The sequence below is a fragment of the Nematolebias whitei genome, chromosome 2, assembly GCF_014905685.2.
Source record: "Nematolebias whitei isolate Nwh7 chromosome 2, NemWhi1, whole genome shotgun sequence".
In the NCBI taxonomy this organism is placed as follows: domain Eukaryota; kingdom Metazoa; phylum Chordata; class Actinopteri; order Cyprinodontiformes; family Rivulidae; genus Nematolebias; species Nematolebias whitei.
Window position 1 is genome coordinate 4,623,564 of NC_056499.1, and position 19,309 is coordinate 4,642,872.

Consider the following 19,309-nt stretch of genomic DNA (forward strand, 5'->3'; position numbering starts at 1 on the left):
CTCCCGCTGAGCTGAGCACAGAGGAAAAGAGCAGCGTTCAGCCGTCATCGTGTCCAAAAACAACTAATCGTTCTGATGTTTCAGTTCATTCGAAATCCCAAGTCCGAGTTCCCCCCCTGCAGCCTGACTCGGGCCATCTGAGGCTTTTATGGTGGGGGCGTACGACCGGGCTTTCTTTACAAAAAAAATGTGAAAAATGTCAAAGATTTGTCTGCTGCCGTGTCAGAGCCGCGAGCTGCAGGAGCCGCCATCCACTCCCACCGAGGCACAAACCAGCAAACCGCACGAAATAAACCAGTGAAAACACTGGGCAGCATTTCCTCAAGAGCGCCACTAAACCTCCGTGAGCACAAGTCTACGCGCAGTTTGCGTGCCTGCAACTACCTCTGAAACTTACCTCGTTATTGACACATCTCATACAAATGTCCCTTTCTTTTGATACTGTGATGTTACTGGGGGGCTTTGACTACTACGTTCAAGTTATTCGGGTGTTTCTGGGCCAGCCAGGAAGGTGGAGGTGAATCGCTTCGCGCACTGACAGAGATGCGAAGAATGCTCGGAATGAGAGCAGGAATGAAATGAACGCACGGAGCGAGTTTGCGCCGGGGCGGAGCGAGAGGTGGCGTCATCCCGGAGCCAGCGGGCAGCAGGCGGCCTGGGCGGCGGCGCAGCCCCGGGGACTGGGAGGAGGAGGGCCCTGAACGTCCCAGCAGCTGACGCCTTCAGGGAACACCGCGAAACTCCGATTTTACAGCTTCACGGCCCTCTACTTATATGGCGACGCAAATAGTGGTTCACAAACCGGGTTGGGGCTGTAATTTGTTACGAGACTACGAATCGGATACAAAATTACAGCAGATTAAGTTGGAAAATGTGTAGTAAGACCAAGACAGGTGTGCTTTTGGCCTGATTGACCACACAAAAATGATTTTTTTTTTTTTCTGGAGTGGCAAGGTGGAGCAGTTGCCTCCCAGCAAGAAGATCGCTGGTTCAAATCCCAGCCGGAGCCCCCTCTGGGTGGAGTTAGCCTGTTCGCTCTGTGCATGTGTGGGTTTTCTCTGGACAATCTGCGTTCCTCCCACAGACCAAAAACATGCATTTTTTAAAACCATTTTATTTTCACTTGTTCTCAGTTGTCTTTGTTTGTTGTCAACTGTTGTCATCACTCTTTGATTATTGAGCATGCATCAGGATATGTCGTCATCACTCTGTTAAATCCAGGTCTCTCTTGTAAATGAGTCCCAGAGGCTCAATGGGATTAATCTGTATAAATAAAGGTTGAATGAATGTTCGGCTGATTGGTAAGATAAGATGGGACTTTGTTGATCCCGCAGGAAACTGTTGTGTCAGAGTTTCAGTACAAAGGAACATACACAACATAAAATAACAGAGAATATATACAAACAGTTAAAGTCCGAAACGGGTCTAGTTCGAGTCCAATTATTGGCATTTACGTCACATGTGGTACATGAGGTTGAATGAAATTATATGTCCCATTTACACCCAAAAACAGCAAAATATAAAGTATAAAAAGAAACGGTAAATAAGGATCTAAGATATATATATAGAATATAGAATAGAATATATATAGAAGATATTGCCTAGGAAGTCCGGTTCATTTGGAGAGGTGTGAACGCGCCATCGAACTCTGTCATGGAACAAAAAGGCGAACTCTGGCCCGCCTAAAAACCTACGTCTCTGTCCGGTAGAAGAAAACTCTAGAGCGGCTCGAGAACAATGTGAATGCAACAAGACCGGACACCGCTCTGCAAACAGGAAGTGGACTACAACGCAGGGCAAACAAACACACATTTCTCTTACCTCATATGGAGCTGTCAGCTGAAAAACAACATTCTCCATGGTCTTCTGCCTCATCTTCCACTCATGCTGAGTCTATGGTCGAAAAATGACAAAACAGAAATCCTAAAATCGCTAAAATTTGATGCCACTCCGTTTTTGTTCTTCTTCTTCTTGATGGGTTTAAAAGTGGTTGGCAAAAAACTAGGTGTGCATTACCGCCACCACTGGTATCTGGAGTGTGGTTCATCATGGGATATTTCTATGTGTATGCATGATTGAACTATATGCATTTCAAAATTCTATTAATCAACTTTGTTTTCTTAAAATATCTCATTATAATTTGTATTTGTTTGCTCTCTAAATTGTGTTGTAGTGCATCTATTATGTGGAGCTTTTCTTTTATCTTTTCAAACTCTCTCCTCATAAATCTTCGTTCTTGCTCATATTTCTGACATTCCAGTATCACATGTTGTATAGTTTCATCCTGTCCAGTGCTCACATTTTCCTGTATTGTTTCTTTATTTGAAATAGTGAATAATCAAGTCTCGTATGTCCAAATTTCAACCTTGTTATTAATCTTTCCTCCTTTCTGCTCCTTCTTCCTCTTCTCGTTTCTCCTACTGTCTTGTTGATCCTATAAAACCATCTTCCTTTTCTTTCTTCATCCCATCTTTTCTGCCATTTTTCAGTTTGTTTTTACCTCTGATTTACTTGTATGTACTGTGAAGTTAATGTGATTTTGAGTTGCCTTCTTTGCCATCTTGTTTCCTTCCATCCCAATGTGTGATGGTCCCCATAAAAATGTTACTGTTAAGCCCATCCTTTGCGTTCTGAATAATGTGTGGAGTATTTCTAATAAAATGTCTGGCCTGCTGTCTGAATGATTGTGCTTTAAACTGAATAATGTGGAACTTGAATCTGAACAGATTATTGTTTTTAATGGTTTTACTTCCTCCACCCACTGCACTGCCAATAAAACTGCTAACATCTCTCCTGTATATACTGACAAGTCGTTGGTGATTCGTTTTCCTATTTTTATTTGAAATGCCAGTACTATAAAAGCTATTCCTATTTTTTCATTTGTTTTTGATGTGTCTGTATAAATTTGAATGTACTGATAATAATTGTTTACATAAGTAAGCACTGTGTGTGAATCTATGATGTATGTCCCGTCCTTTTTCCTTTCCATTAGTGTCATGTCTACTGTTGCTGTTAAATCCAGGGTGGTAAAACTGATAGTGGTAGATATGGACTTATTTCTAAACTATGTATTTTAACTGCTTCTGTTTTCTTTCTTATGATCCATCCAAACTTCTTGTTGTTTTCTCTTTTTCCCAGCATGGGTTTAGTGTATCACATGTTGGATGATCCGAGTTATTGCTTTGTAAATGTATCCAGTAATTTATTGCTAGTTGTGTTCTTTTTAGATATAAAGGCATTTCTACTTCTAGTGCTGTTGTTGGTGTAGTTTTGAATGGTCCTGTGCAGATTCTTAACGCCTGATGTTGTATTGTGTCTATTTTTTCCAGATGAGTTTTTGCTGCTGATCCATAAATGATGCTTCCATAATCAATGATAATCTGATTAATCCGGTGTATATTTGTTTTAAAGCTCCTCTATCTGCTCCCCAGTCACTGCCAGCCAAATGTCTCATAATGTTTAATATTTTCTTACATTTATCTGTAATTTTCTGTATATGTATTTTCCATATTTTTTCATCAAACCATATTCCTAAAAACTTTACATTTTTTACTTGTTCTAATTCTTGATTATATAATTTTATTTCCTCTCTTGTTCTTTTCTGTGTAAACACCATTACTTTTGTTTTTCTACTGAGAACTTAAATCCCCATTGAAATGCCCATTTTTCTATTCTAATTATCATATCTTGTATTTTCTTTACAACAAATTCAGTATTTCTACCTCTTTTCCATATGGCTTCATCATCCGCAAACAGTGAACATCCCATTTCCTTACCAATGTCTGTAAATATATCATTTATCATTGTTGAAAACAATAACGGACTTAAAATGCTTCCTTGTGGCATCCCATTTTCTACTGTAAATTTTCTTGATAGTTATTGCCCATATCTTACTTCTATTGTTCTGTTTGATAAAAAGTTTTGAACCCAGTTAAACATTTTTCCATTAATCCCCATTTAACATAATTTAATTAATAATCCTTCTACCCACATCATATCATATGCCTTCTCTATATCAAAAAATACAGCGACTACACTTTCTTTGTTGATTTGTGCTTTTCTGATTTCATGCTCTAAGCAAATTGTTGGATCATTAGTATTCCTCCCTTTTCTAAACCCACTCTGATATTTGGATATATACCCTTTGATATTTAAATAATAAGTTAATCTATTTTTAATCTTTTATTTTTTCCATTATTTTACACATGTTTGAAGTTAAAGCAATAGGTCTATAATTTTCTGGTTTTGTATAGTCTTTTCCTGGTTTGGCTATTGGAACTATGATCACCTCCTTCCAGCTCTCTGGCAGCTCCCCTTCCTCCCAGATTTTATTGTAAAATTCTAATATTATATCTTTTGATGTTTCGCTGAGATGTTCTATTATTGTGTACCAAATGTTATCTTTACCAGGTGCTGTATTCTTTGTTTTCCTTAGTGCATATTTCAGTTCTGTTTTTGTAAATGGTTCATTCAATAAATTATTTGTTTTTTCAGTATTTTGTAGCGAATCTTTGTATTTTAGTTTTGTGGCTTCCTGACCTTTCCTTCCTTCTTCACTGATGTTACTAGTACTTAATAATAATAGTAATTTTAAATTATTAAATTAATTAATCTTAATTAATAAATAATTAGTAATTTTAAAATGCTTATGCTCTTCTTCCTTCTTTTCCCCAAATTTAGACTACTTTACAGTGTTTCCCCTACCATTATACAGGCGGGGTGCCCCACCTCGTCAACAGAACTGAGCACCCCGCCGACCAAACTGAACTTGCCCCTCCCACCCCCACCCGGCACTGACATATCACTAAGCTAGCGGCGCAAAATACAGGCTCTCTAGCTAAAAAGCCAAAGGCAGCACTCGCATTGCCTCTTCCCTCATGTTGAACGCCCCCCGTCCCCACGGTCTCTTCAAGTTGTTTACTTGTGCACCAACAACGTTCTTTTTTATTTTATCTAAATCTTCATCCTTCATGCATCTCCTCCTACATGTCTCTGCGTGAGTGCAGCTACAGCGTGCACTGTCAGGATATCATTACCTGCAGTGTTCCCTCAGTGAGGACTGAACTTGGCAAAAGAGCCTTCTCCTACTCCGCTCCCGTTTCCTGGAATATCTTGCAAAAAGACCTGAAGCTCTCGACCTTTGACCTCTCTACGTGGCTTTAAGAATCTGTTGGACGCCTGGCAGGGACCAATGCAGACATGTTCCTGTTTTTAGTTTTCTACATTCGCCTCATAACCTAGCTGTTTGTTACTTTTTTTGCCATCTTATTTGTATAAAAAATAATAATAATAATCTGTATGTCTTTTTATAACTGTCCATTGTTGTCATCTTTCTTTGTTGAAATCAGGTCTCTCTTGTAAACGAGTCCTGGAGGTTCAATGAGATTTACCGTCTAAATAAAGGTTGGTTGAATCCACTGGATACCGTAAATAACTCAGCAAACCGTTTTGTTTTCTCCTATTATCTTTCTTTCCATGACCATTCTTTTTCAGATGTTCTCGACGTGCAAATTTTGTTGTTCTTCAGTTTTACATGACACTAATAAATTTCCATCTCTTAACATCTTCACCATTTCTACATCCCCCAATCTTCTTTTTTTATTTCTTCTGATATCAAAATGGGGCTTATGTTACCCGGCCCTTCCTCATTTTTTAGTTTTAATATTAAGGTAAATTCATCCCGCACTACTTTTCTTCTTATACCCATTCTTCATCCGAGCTGCTCCCTTCCATCTCTCTTTTATTACTCTGGCTGTCCTTCGTCCCTTCCTCCATTTTATTTCTTCCTCTCCCTCTCTTCAAACCACCCTTCAAAATCCATGTCTCCTACCTGTTTTTCCATCCGAACCATTCACATACCAGTTTATGCCAATTTCCGCCTGTTCCAAAGTCAAAAAAATTGTCAAATATCGATAATCCGTCCAAAAAATTTTTACATTCCGCGCCCAACAGCTTCACTTCCTGCTCTCCCAAAATCCGGCGGGAAACCTGCTCCGGTTATTGTTTTTATTTCCAGAAGAAGAAGAAGAAGAAGGTTCAGAGGTTTTTGTGTAGTTTCTTTCAGCAGCTCTTGGTGCAGCGCCCCCACAGGCGAGCGGGGGAACAGGTTGGCTCAATTGCAGTGTGAAAGCAAACCACGCCAGCTCAAATGTAAAGAAAATGTTATGAATATTGGTCCCCAACCGGACTATCTGGTGTGAAAACAACCAGTTGGCACAACCTAATTTAGCAGCAGACTGTTGCCAAAGTTAGTGAAACTGCCAACCGCTAAACAAAAAAATTAGTCCCAGTATTAGCTGTTAGCGGATTAGCAGAAGTGTGCCCACTCTCCCTTCTGCAGGGACACATTGAGCAAACTTACACCAGAGATGTGGAAAGTGTTTCACGCCAGATGCCCTTCCAGATGCAACCTGAGCTTGAGTCTGCAACATCAGGATGACGAGACCACAACACTGACCATCATCTACAGAAGCCCTCCTAGATAAATCAATGAAACTAAAACATGCATTTGAAATAATGATCATTTATTAATATGATAAATAACCCAATATTTAACGCAGCGGTGTCAATTAAAAATGTATTCCTCTGGATTTATTTGCATCTATAGCAGAGCAGGTTTTTTAAAAACATATAGATGAACACAAATACAGAGTTGTTACAAATGTAACAAGTGGACGGTCACAAAATCACCTCAGCTTAGAAAAATATGGTGCATTTAACTTTAATTACCTTGAGTTATGGACTGGCAAAGGCTTTTCTACTTGTGAACATTTCCTTTACGTTACACACAGCATAATACTGTATGTACTACTCATAAATCATCACTTAATGGTTAAAAACAATTCAAATATTTATATAATGGCTGTGTCTATACAGTTAAACTAAATTTACATATGATTTTATTGCATACAAACAATAGAGATTAAACGAGAAAATGGAGTAAACTGTAACGTCTCTAACAGTTCGAGTTATTCTCATGGTCTCTGTCATCATCCAGTACCCTACAGGACTTGCAATCTATCTTTTGTTCATTCTTCTCAGGTCTGCAGTATTTTCAACAATATATATAAAAAAATAAAAAAAACAGCTGCAGACTCCACAAGAGTGACCCCTCTCAAAAGATGAGAGTAAAACAGAATGCTGTTGTTAATTAGGTCAATATGAAGACATTCATTTGCAAAACTTTAGAAATAAGAAAAGGCTTCACCTCCAGCTCATTATCCTAAACAAGCAAATGTAGATTTCTCTTACCATACCATACCATACCATACCATACCATACCATACCATACCATACCATACCATACCATACCATACCATTTTATTTATAGAGCACTTAAAACAGCTACAACCAAACCAACCAAAGTGCTGTACAGACAGAACAATAGACAACACACGAAGCAATATACAAAATGAAGTAAATCAAAAATATGATTTAAAGATTAAAGATTTTATTCAACCAAAAGCAGTAATCAGTGTGTTAGCCAGAAGCCACCACCTTAATTAAAAAGCAAAAACTATTTCCATACCAGCTGTACACTTAAAACATAAACACACACGTGTCATAACGCTGTAATGGTGGATCCTCAGACTCATTAAGAAGAGTGACTTTAAACACTGAAAACAAAGTCAAAGGCACAACTGCAGTCCTGTCTGAACAAGTCATCCATTAGCAGCCATGTTTTGACACCAACCCCTCAAAAGAAAGGGCTGTATAAAGATGGACCGCTCCTCTGAGGACATCCATCAACACCTTTTAACATCTGTCTGTGCACGTTTAGCTCGGAGTGGCAAAGACTCCGAGAGGCAGATGGTTTGAAAAGGCTCTTATCTTCCCCGTGCAGTTTGTTTCACCATCCGTTTTGTTTTTCCATGTGGCTATAAGCTGTTTACACTTTAAAAACAGTCGATGTCACTTCACTCAAAGCCACAATGTTCACAATAATGTTGAACGCTGAGATGTAGCTAATGATTCTTTATTGGAAGATTATTGCAAAGTATGTAACTCCAGACAACTCTAGCAATTTGTTAGCTGACTGGGTGTGGAAGCTACAATGTTAGCTACATGTTACTGGATCCAAAATAATAATAATAAAAAAATACAATTCAGCATCATTACACCAACTCAAACATAATTTATCAGGTTGCTGAGCCAAATGATAGCAACTAAGTTATGAAAATACATGATGAAGGATGATTTTCTGCATGTTTTGTGTGGGATGAACAATAAATCAGTTTTTGTTTGTTTCCGAACAGCTGGAACAGTGTTGTGTCCGTGTGACAAGAAAAACAACAGGACAGAACAGTTCAGCAGAAATAAAAGTTATACAAATGAAAAGTGTCTGTGAGTCCTAACTGCTGTAATCCACACACAGCTTTAGAAACATTATATGTTGTAAAAATGTGAGTTTACTCGTTTTAACAATCATGATCGGGGCCGAGATGTGTTCAGACACTAACTCATCCTTGGGAACCAATTTTACAATAAAATATAGTACTTTTTGTTTGTTTGTTTGTTTGTTTACACATGAACAGTGCTTCTTACTGTTAATAACCAAGTATATTAACTAAATAGCAAATTATAATCTAGGATGTTGCTTTTTAAAAAGTGGCAGTCTGATGTACATGTTTCTTCTTTTTTTGTTTCATTTGCACTAATAATGATATTTTGGAATACTAGCCCTAATAAATAAATAAAAAATGACTCAGTTGCTGTTTTTATGCTTGTCAAACTAAAATATTGTATCAACCTACAGTAATCATAAACGTTGTACGCATTAAAGCTTGTATACTCAAACCGTGTCACTGACACAAATAGTTTTTAACTTGGCTTTTGGTTTTAATTAATTTTTATTTTACCATAATAGAAACTTCTTTAAGTGGAGGCCTCTCTGTTTCTTTTGTAAACGTCTCACAGATCTTGAGAAATAAAAACTGTTTTGTTCTTTTTATTTGTCATAAAGATGTGATCTTAAACACTAATGTCAACTTTATATCTTTATCGTTTTCATGTTTAAACAAGCTCATTTAGTAAGTGGGATGAGATTGTTGTAGGTATACGGCTCTGCCATTAGTTCTTTTATCAATACTCTCACAAAAATGCACAAAATAAACATTTTATTTCCTGTCTTCCTCATGACTATAAAAACTTTACTAGCCACCAACAAAAATAAGCAAAATCAGAAACTAATTAATATAATACTACCGTAATTTTCACTGTATAAGTCACAGTTTTCTGCATAAATTAGCATGCCTGCAACTTATACAGCAAAGTGACATATTTATTTATTTTCCCCCCATATTTATAACCCAATATTTGGCTGATATCGATTTAGATATTGAACACTATTATTTTCAGCCACTAGAGGGCCCTCGACTAGTATGGCAAGCCATGTGTCTCATTAATAGATAAAAATGGCTATTAATGAGTCACTTGGCTTGCCATACCGGCCACTTTCATCTCGCTCCAGAACTCAAAGAGCAAACGTCAAATTAGCTTCATTTCGTTGCAACGCCCAGGCGAAATGCAGCTGATTTGACCATTAAAGCGCATTTATTAAGGAAAAGTTCAACTGAGACACACCTTTAATATAATTTTGAGCAAACAAATAATTGTTTTTAGGTGGTTATCTTGTTAAATTTTGAAGAATCACACAGCAAGTCGTCCCTCTGCTCATTCCCACTTCCTCGAATCGGCTTTTAAAATGCAGCTGATTTGACCATTAAAGTGCATTTATTAAGGAAAAGTTAGACTGAGACACACCTTTGCTATAATTTTGAGTAAACAACTAATTGTTAAGTGTTAATCTTGTTAAATTCTTGTTAAAGTCCTCCCGCGCACGCTCCAGCGGCCGCCATTTGGCAGCCAATCATTTTGTGGCACAACACCGGCGCACATTTCCAGGTTGTCAGCGGTGACGCATAATAGATGACTTATATGGTGAAGCGACGCATTTGTGGGTTTTTTTTCCACTTTTATTAGACTTATTTGGACTGATGTGACTTATACGGCAAATAATACTAATCAATAAGAATGAAATGCATCAGAATGACATTTATAACTACATTGTTAAGCAGCATTTATGGTGCTTTTAAGCGTCTTTATGAGTAACTTGGTGCATTTCCTGTCTAATTTTTCTGCTTGTCATTTTCACTTCATGCTCTAAAATAAAACAAAAAATAAAAAGTGATGAAAAATAAACATACTCCAAAGTCACTTGTGCGTGTTCAGAAACCTCCCAAATGCCTCCACTCTCCTGTCACTCAACATTTAGATAAAATATATATCAGAGCAGTCTCATTTATGAGCCAATTTGGGACTCCATAGATAATTGCAGCCTAATCATTAAATGCATGCTTCAGAGAGCACCAATCAGCTGCTCTGAAGCAGTGAAGCTATAGTTTCTCCATTGTGCTCTTCATTCCTGTTACTTGACTTGATAAGCCTGATCTGTGCTGTGGCATTGCTTTGATTTGACCCTGCTCCCTCTAAAAGGGAGGTAATGGTGCAATAGAATTAGTCTGCTTTTGTTCGTTTTACTCAGATCTGCCCTGCCGCCACTGCTGCTTGGCCTGGTCTGGTCTGGTTCAGTCAGGCCTGCAACCTTCTCTAATCAGATAGCTGTGTAGGGCCAGGTGCTCTCCTGGCTCTCCACTTTGACTGCGCAGCCGGCCGCACTGATTCACTTTATTCAGAGATAAGAGAGAGACTAGTGAGGGCCACTTTACTGGGTGAGTGAAAAAGAGTGGAGAGCCTGCAGCTTCTGATCATTTTAGACCTTCGTATTTTAGTATTTTTATTCTAGAAATGAGCGTTGACAGACATTAACTGGCGTTTCTACATTTTTAAATGATCAATTAATCATTGAAAAAGAAGACAGTGGTGTACTCGACCAACACCATAAGGAAAATACATTTAAAAAAAAGTTTTGTTTGTTAAATTTTAAATATATGGTGAGGGTTCTTTTAAAAATAACTTGTTTTTTTAAATCAGGGGAGAATTTTACGAGACTTATTTATTATTTTTTTCCCATCTTGTTCAGGGTCATGGCTGCGCTGTCAGAACACACGAATGGGTCACCTTTTTAGTTAACAAACAAAATTATACATTCTCATGTGCAAGTAACCAAGTGTAAATAAAAAACACATTTATTCAACTCTTTATTTTTATAACTTGCTACTCCAGCAAATATATATATATATATATATTTTGTTGTGATCAGCTCAGAACTGTAAAGTTCAACTGATCTATATGTTTATACAAAAATAAAATAATTGGCAAAAACAGACAGAGTTTATGAGATTTTCATGTGGGTCCTCATGATCTGAAAATGATAATGAACGCAGTCAAAACGCAGAACTCATGATTGAACATTTGCAGTAAAATACAGTGGGGATGAGGGTTTCCATGGTAACAAAACAACCCATTTTTTTTTGTTTCTACTTTTTAGACATTGGGGTTCTTTTTCATTGCCCCTGTAAGTACTAGAACGAGCACACATTTGGAAACACTCTTTATACAGAGGAATGGAGAAGTGCAGCATCACATTAACGGTCGAGTACCATCTAATTTATTGATTTAACAAGATTCTGCAAATGTAAAAGTAAATGGGTTTTAGAGGATTTTAAATGACGAGCGGTGTTTTGTCAGAATGATGATGCCATTGTCCAGATTTTACTGTTAGAGAGCAGGCAGCGCAGATTAGTGTGTAAAATCCAAATTCACCCACGTAAGCCACATTTTCTTTTGGACCTGCAGATGCACAGAAGTCCAGTGAATTTAATTACCTTGCTTTTTGGATCAAAAGACCCCAGCTGCTGAATCATTCCCCAGTTTGATGGCCTCACTGCTCTGGTTACCATAGTGATCCACAGTCAAACGGAGCGCAGCCTTTGAGAGTTAAAACACTGTGATATCACTAATTGAACTTTTCTTCACGAGCACAAACTTTGCCTGGTCTCCTGATGCTGCTTCGTTTGGGTCAATCTCATTTATTCAATTAACTTTATCTCTACTGAGTAAAACCAGCCTCTCAAAGCACCACAGTAAGAAAAAAATAAAAGTTTAATTTAAGTCAACAATACAATGTGTTTCAAACACTTAGGATACATTTAAATCCATCTTACACTTGGCGTTAATTTAGAACCACTATTTAACATAGCGAGCATGTTTTTGCACTGTGCACGGAAAGAACAGGCAAACTATACAAAGAAAGACTGCTGCTGAGATTTAAACTCGCAACCTTCCCACTGGCTAATGGTGAATCCCAGTCATACTCAGAAGTTGCCATTTCCACGTAAACCCAGTAAAATAAATCTAACGGGAAGCCCCCCAGCTGTGAGTGAAGCAGCTGGGATGAGAATCAGCACCTCCACGTGTGAGGCCATGGTATTAAATGTATCAGTAACCATGTACAGTATATTTTATTTTAGATGCATCATAGATTAATTACCGCACATCTGTCTCATTGTAAAATCCGTGCAGGCATAACAAAGTTTAGAAGGAAAACCGTGTCACTTGATGGAATAATGCTCTCACAAAATCCTCATTAATGCTGCTCTCCTTTTTTTATTTTTTATCACGATTAAACAGTTTGCAAACATGATTGTTACCTGCAAATCTCTTTATCTCATTTCAGAGGTTCTGGCAGTTGGACACAGCCATTAAAGACAGATTATTGCATAACCAGTGTTTAAAATGTGATTATGAGCAGATGTGCGCTCAGATTGCATCTGAGGCAGAGGATTTTCTGATATTGCACGTGTTTTTTTTTGAGTACAGATTTATGTTGTGCCTTCCAAAACAACAAATACTATTGTCACATCCATGCCATTTGGCAAAAAAAAAAAAAAAAAAACATACTGTTGGACCAAAACTATGATGCAAAAGAAAAGAAAATCCCTATAGAAACTCTGGTTTTAGCTGCAGGTGTAAATAAAGGTGTTGTTTTTCACTGAAGATTCAGCACATATTTTAGAACCAGTGCAGAATCATTTTGTTGGATTCTCCTGTTTTGTGGCCTTAGCACAAATCAATAACAAAGTTCCAAACCTCCACTAGTCACAGACCTCTCATCTCTAGTTTCAGCTTTGCCAAGCAGACCTTTTTAAGAGTGTTTTTCTTAACTGTTCCCTGAACTGCTGCCGTCCTATAAAAAGGCCAGGGAGGACTATGGTCTTAGTATGTGCAGAGAGGCTTATTTGATATGACTACAGAGGTATATAAGAGCAGATACAGGAGTGTAATTACATCTAATGGCTGGAAATGCTCCTGTTCAAGACATCTCGGTGTATGATGTCTGATTATGGGTGATCATTTTCTGCTTTTTGGTGGAAAAGCACAGCGTCCACGTTCTGGGCTTTACTGATGATAGTGATTCAGAACAATAGGCTATTGAAATGCATTGTCACTATCCCAGTTTAAATGTCAGAGGATGAGGCTGGCAAGACACTCTGGACTCAATTTATACTCGTACCCAGAACCAAAACTGAGAGCATTTGGTGAACTGGAATAATCTGGGAGCAGGATTTTAGCCAGATAAAGTGTATACGCATGGAGCTGCAAACAATGTGACGCATTATTTCTTCATTTGTACATCCATTCATGTAAATTTATCATGCTTTTAGATGTACATTTAGTTCGTAATGTCTCACTGTTTATATCTAACAAAAATATAAAATAACTACAGAGGAGCAATATTGCAAAAACCAATAACATAGGTCACCAGGATGAGAGATTCATGGAAAAATGAGCACTGTATTTTCCACCATATACACGTCGCACCGCCTTGTAAGTCTCGTCAGTTTAAGTATGTCTAATAAAGTGGAAAAATGCATATAAACGTTGCTTCGCATCTATTATGCTTCACCACTGACGCGTCGTGTTTGTTACGTGTCACTGTTCACAACCCGGAAATGTGGGCAGGTGTTGTGCCAAAAACGATTGGCTGCCAAATGGTGACCGTGTGAGCGTGCAGGGGAGGACTTTAACAAGAATTTAACAAGCGCAACGCTTAAAAACAATTATTTGTTTTCTCAAAATTATAGTAAAGTTGTGTCTCAGTCTAACTTTTGATTAATAAATGCACTTTAACGGTCAAATCAGCTGCATTTCAAAAGCTGATTCGCGGAAGCACACAGAGGGAGGAGTCGCTGTGCATTTCTTCGAAATTTAACAAGATAAGCACCTAAAACAATTATTTGTTTGCTCGACATTATAGCAAAGGTGTGTCTCAGTTGAACTTTTACTTAATGAATGAACTTCAATGGTCAAATCAGCTGCATTTCTCTGGGCGGCGCAGCGAAATGAAACTGATTTGATGGTTGTTCCAGGCGAGCTGAACGAAGGTGGCAGGATGTGACAAGCAGACTCTCATTAATAGCCACTTTCTATTACATGACACAACGGCATGCCATACTGCTCGGGTGCCATCTAGTGGCTGAAACTGGTAGTGTTCTATATTGTCAGTCAGAATGACTGAAAACGGTCATATCTCAGCCAAAAATTGTTTTTTAAATATGTGTTAAAAAATATAAATAAGTCGCTTCTGTGTATAAGTCGCAGGATTTGAAAATTATACAAATAACTGCCACTTATAGACCAAAACATACGGTAAAAACAAAGATCAGATTTTTCTTGAGCTGTTTTCCAACTAAGAAGAATAAAAGGGCAGACAGCAACATCAAAGACAAACACAATATTTTATGGTCAGAAGAAAAAATAGAGGTTAAGAAAATACAATTAAAAATGCTCATTCCCAAAGGATCTAATCTTCATCTCTCAGATGAAGATTCAGATCCTCCAACCAGAAGAAGACAAGTTCAGATTCATGGAAGTGGAGTCAGAAAAGCAAATTCGCATTAAATGGAAATATTTATTAGAAGTAATTTTGTTCGTGCAAATGCCCTTCAAACTCCATTAAAGCTGCAGACCATCTGCACATTTTGTTATACATAATCAATAAAGTAACTATCTCATTTAATATGTATCCATCCATCTAATTTCTTTACTCATATTTATGTTCAGGGTTGTTGGTGCTGATGTGAGAGCAGGGCTGCACAGAGACAAACAGGACAACCTCTCACTCACTCATAGTGAGTTATCAATTAACTTAAAATGCACGTTTTAGGTCAGTGGGGGTGAACCTGAGCACCTAGAATAAAACCTAGATGTGTGTGGGGATAACATGCACGCCACACAGAAAGGCCCCGGGCAGGATCACTTCCTATCCTGATTTAAAAAAAAAAAAAAAACCTGACTTTAGTCAAAAGTCCGTCTGAATCTCAGCTGACCATATGTTTCCCATAAAGATGTCCAGTGTTGCAATTAGAGTTCTCCAAATGCAGATTCAATATTTTGATTTAAACTTTAGTACAGTGCAGTTCAACACATCCTTTTGTGGCCATAGACAGAGTTTGTTCTCTGATAATTCTGTTTGTTCAGTTTAAAAATGGTCATCTATAAGAATTTTACCCACGTTGCAGACTGACACCTAGGTGGCAAGAAAAAAAGATGAAGACTAGAAAAATGTAGATGTTTTAAACCACATACCAACAATTACAAGAATCTGTCTCAGAATTTTAAAAACTGAAAGATAAGCGTTACACATGAAGCAGGAAAAAGCTTCAAAAAGAGCGTGAACTGGTTTTTTTTTTGTTTTTGTTTGTTTGTTTTTTGCTGTTTGCCCATTGATAAGAAATAGTAATTATTCGTTTTGGGCAGCACGGTAGCTCAGCTGATAGAGCTGTTGCCTCTCAGCAAGAAGGTCTCTGGTTCAAATCCCAACCTGGGACCTTTCTGGGTGGAGTTTGCATGTTCTCTCCGTGCTGCGTGGGTTTTCTCCGGGTACTCCGGATTCCTCCACAGACCAAAAACATGCATGTTAGACTGATGGGTAACTATGAATTGTCCCTAGATATGTGTGAGAGAATGGTTTTGTCTCTGTGTCCCTGTGATGGACTGGAGACCTGTCCATGTGTCCCTGTGATGGACTGGAGACCTGTCCATGTGTCCCTGTGATGGACTGGAGACCTGTCCAGTCCCCCGTCTCTCGCACAGTGACTTGTAAAGATGATGGATGGATGGAAGTGTTCATCTTTTTATTGTTGTCATGAGGAAAATGTATTTTTAGGGAGAATGAAAATTCAGACTTTAATGACAAAAACTTCACATCTTGATTGTAAAATGAGATATTTCATGGTGGTCTGGGCCTGGTGTTTGGGTGTTGGAGTTCACGACATCTGACGGTGAACAAAAAGTCAACCTGGCTTTGAAACGTTGAAAATGACAATGAATTCACGTGGAACAATGATAAACACACCCTTTAAAATCTTCTAGTGTGACCTGAACAGTTTAGATATTTGTCAGGGTTCTTCTAAACCTCCAGTTTAAACGAGAGAAGAATGTTTATCAACTTTTTTTATGCTGGTATGTGCAGAAATGTCACAAAACCAGCAGTGCTTTTCAAGATAAACGTCTGGAGAATAATTGCCAAATGCTCCTTTTTTTTTTTGCCAATTTATTTTAGTAAAAGTATTTTTTTCCAAAACATTTGTAAAATATGATGATTTTCATGTTCGGAAACAAAAATAAATATTCTACATATGTCAGTATTCACAAAGGTTGTGCAGGACCTTCCTATACAACTATTATTAACAGAACAGGACAACGCCATGAAATCCATCCCAGTAAAAGATGGGAGCCTTCTCAGAATCCCAGTTTGTTGCAGACTAGTTGTCAGTTTAGTTGTGGTGGGGCTTCATCGTGTTCGTCCTCTAAGCTCTGTGTTTGGGTGAAAGCTCATTTTTTCTCCTGATAAGTGACATTTTAAAGATAAATCATTGTGTTGGAAATATTTCCTGTTTTTTTTTATGCCTTTTTATTCCAAGTGTGAGCAAATCACAATCCAGCACTGCCAAAATAAACGCCCGTCTTCACATTTGATGGCAGACGTGCGAGGCTAAAAAAATAAATAACTTGGTTGGCAGGTGGACAGCCACAGCAGAGGACTGTCAGCGACGTGAGGCGTTTCAGGCTGAGGCACGATACTGGCACGTCACTAACAGGCGTGTAACAGGATCAACAAGGGGAAACTGATGGGCAGGAATGAGGTTGGCAGCTGGAGAATTTGCCAAACGGATCCAATGTGTGAGATTTTGCTTTAACCACTGAGCCCTGGTAACTTGTCAGGAAAATGTAAAAACAAGCAGAGATATATGTGAAATTACCGCTCCATTATTTATACCATCATTCATCTTCCTGTGCTACTAATCTCACCAAAAACATATTAGAACAGCCTTTCACAGACTTGTATTGTCGTCCATGTTTCTTTTTTGTTCCCTCATGCGGAGCTCTTCATTCAGCCAAATAAAATACATAAAAAACATTTTGTCTAATGCTCACAATTTTATCAAAAGATTTGTTGCACGTCTCCTAAAATATTCCTTTTGGTGCATCCTTGTTAAAACCTATTATCCCTATTCGCCCACTTGAATTAATAATCTTGAAACATAATTTAATGGAGGAAGGGTGGATGTGCCGCCCTCTCATCCTTTGTTTTCGTTTTGCAAGTATGTTCTCCCGTTTTTCTGACTGCACGCTGCTTCTGGCCTTGTGGAAAACATCTTTACTCCAGTGCATGTGCACATCCCAGGGCTGAAAACAAACGCCTTTCAGCGATTCGTTTAGGTTCGGATGGATTTGCTGTAAATTCAACTACAGGCTGGATTTTAAATAATCTAGCAAAACCATGAGGGGAGAGATGAAACAAATGTTTTGTATCAGGAATGTTAGAAATTTAAAAAAAGTGAAAGTTGTTTTTGTTTGTTTCGAGCCTGATGAAGAAGAAAACACCTTCAACCCCCTGAGGACCTCAAATACTTTTTTATTTGGATCATCCGATCATCTCGCCTCTGTCTTGACTTTCAATAAACATTGTACACATTAAAATCCTTCAGGAAAATACAAAGTGAAGTAAACATACTCTGGACGACGTTTCAATAAACGGATGCAGCTGAGAACGTCTCCAGAATGTTGATTCTTTTTTCTGTCTAGAAAGATAATTGCAGTTTTACAGGAAAAAAGAAAAATAACTATATTGCCTTTCACTTTGGTAAACTGCAAGGATGTGGAATGCAATTAAAGTAATAATCTGTGACATTTTTATCTAAATTGATTTCTGTCTTTTCGTTTTGAGCTCATTTATATATTTTTTTCTCATTTCTCAAGCGCTTTTCATCCAACTAGGTTGAGAACAGATGCTAAGACACAAGTTTTTGTCTGTCTCTGCAGAAAAATATGGAAATAAAATCAAAATACATGCACTAACACAGTAAAATATCAAAGACAAAGTGGAGCACTGAAAACGGCACAGCTCTTGTTTAACAGTTCAGATTGTTGGACATGCTGCAAAGGCTTGATTTTAAAAGGGTTGTGATTTTTTTTTATTTCCAGACAAAGAATAAAAATTTGAAGGATCTTGCTTGTGTCGAAGGTTGTCGTGTTTGTGCTTACTGATTAGTTTTTTTTTTTCTAAACGCAATTACTGCTGTTTGCGTGTCACTCGGAGCACCAGTTAAACCCAGACGAGGCGGCAAAACAATTGTTCAAGGATCTTCAGCAACATTTTTTCACTTAATCCATTCAGGTGATGAATTGTACGACTTGAAACTTAAGAGATTTCTGAACGCTGCGTGGAATTTTTGAACTTATGCAAAATCAAGAGGGATCAAATTTGAAAACTGCAATGAACAAAAAAAAGAAACAATGTGTTGAAATGTAGGAAAAACACTGTCAAGGTTCCTCGGATGAGTCAACTGATAAAATATTTCAGTAATTTCTAGGTTTAATGTCAACATCATACTTTCATTAACTTCATTTTGGAAATAAAGATGACTTTCTTTAGAAGTATTTAATGTAACAGCAAAAACTCTGCAGTTTATAACATTTTATACAAAACTTAATAACAAATAAAAGAGCTAATCACAAGGACCAGTAAAAAAGACCCACATTGTTCGTGATGCCTTTAATCAGAAGATTAGTTCAAGAACATGCCAAAGTTATTCTCAGTTTTTCTCTTTATTTGATAAACAATTCAATCAACAAACTGTTTAAACTTTTCCACATGGACGAGTGAGGAAGATCTTTTCAGTATTTAAAAAGTCTGAATTGCACTTAGCCATAATGATTTAAAGAGATTTTCATCACATTTTGTATATAATATATACCGTATTTTCCGACCTATAAGTCTCATCTCATCTCCAGCTACAAGTACTTGGGTGTACACATGAATGACAACCTCAGCTGGAGCAAC

At 37.7% G+C, this 19,309-nt stretch overlaps 1 protein-coding gene across 1 annotated transcript in view; it reads right to left on the minus strand.

Annotated features, from left to right (window-relative positions):
• Positions 1-480: 480 nt before the first annotated feature.
• mical2a (microtubule associated monooxygenase, calponin and LIM domain containing 2a) overlaps positions 481-19,309 on the minus strand; it is a 74,376-nt gene continuing 55,547 nt past the window's right edge. The window contains exon 10 of the mRNA XM_037692800.1: positions 481-720. Within this exon, the coding sequence (XP_037548728.1) occupies positions 481-720 (240 nt within the window). The remainder of the gene's footprint in view (positions 721-19,309) is intronic.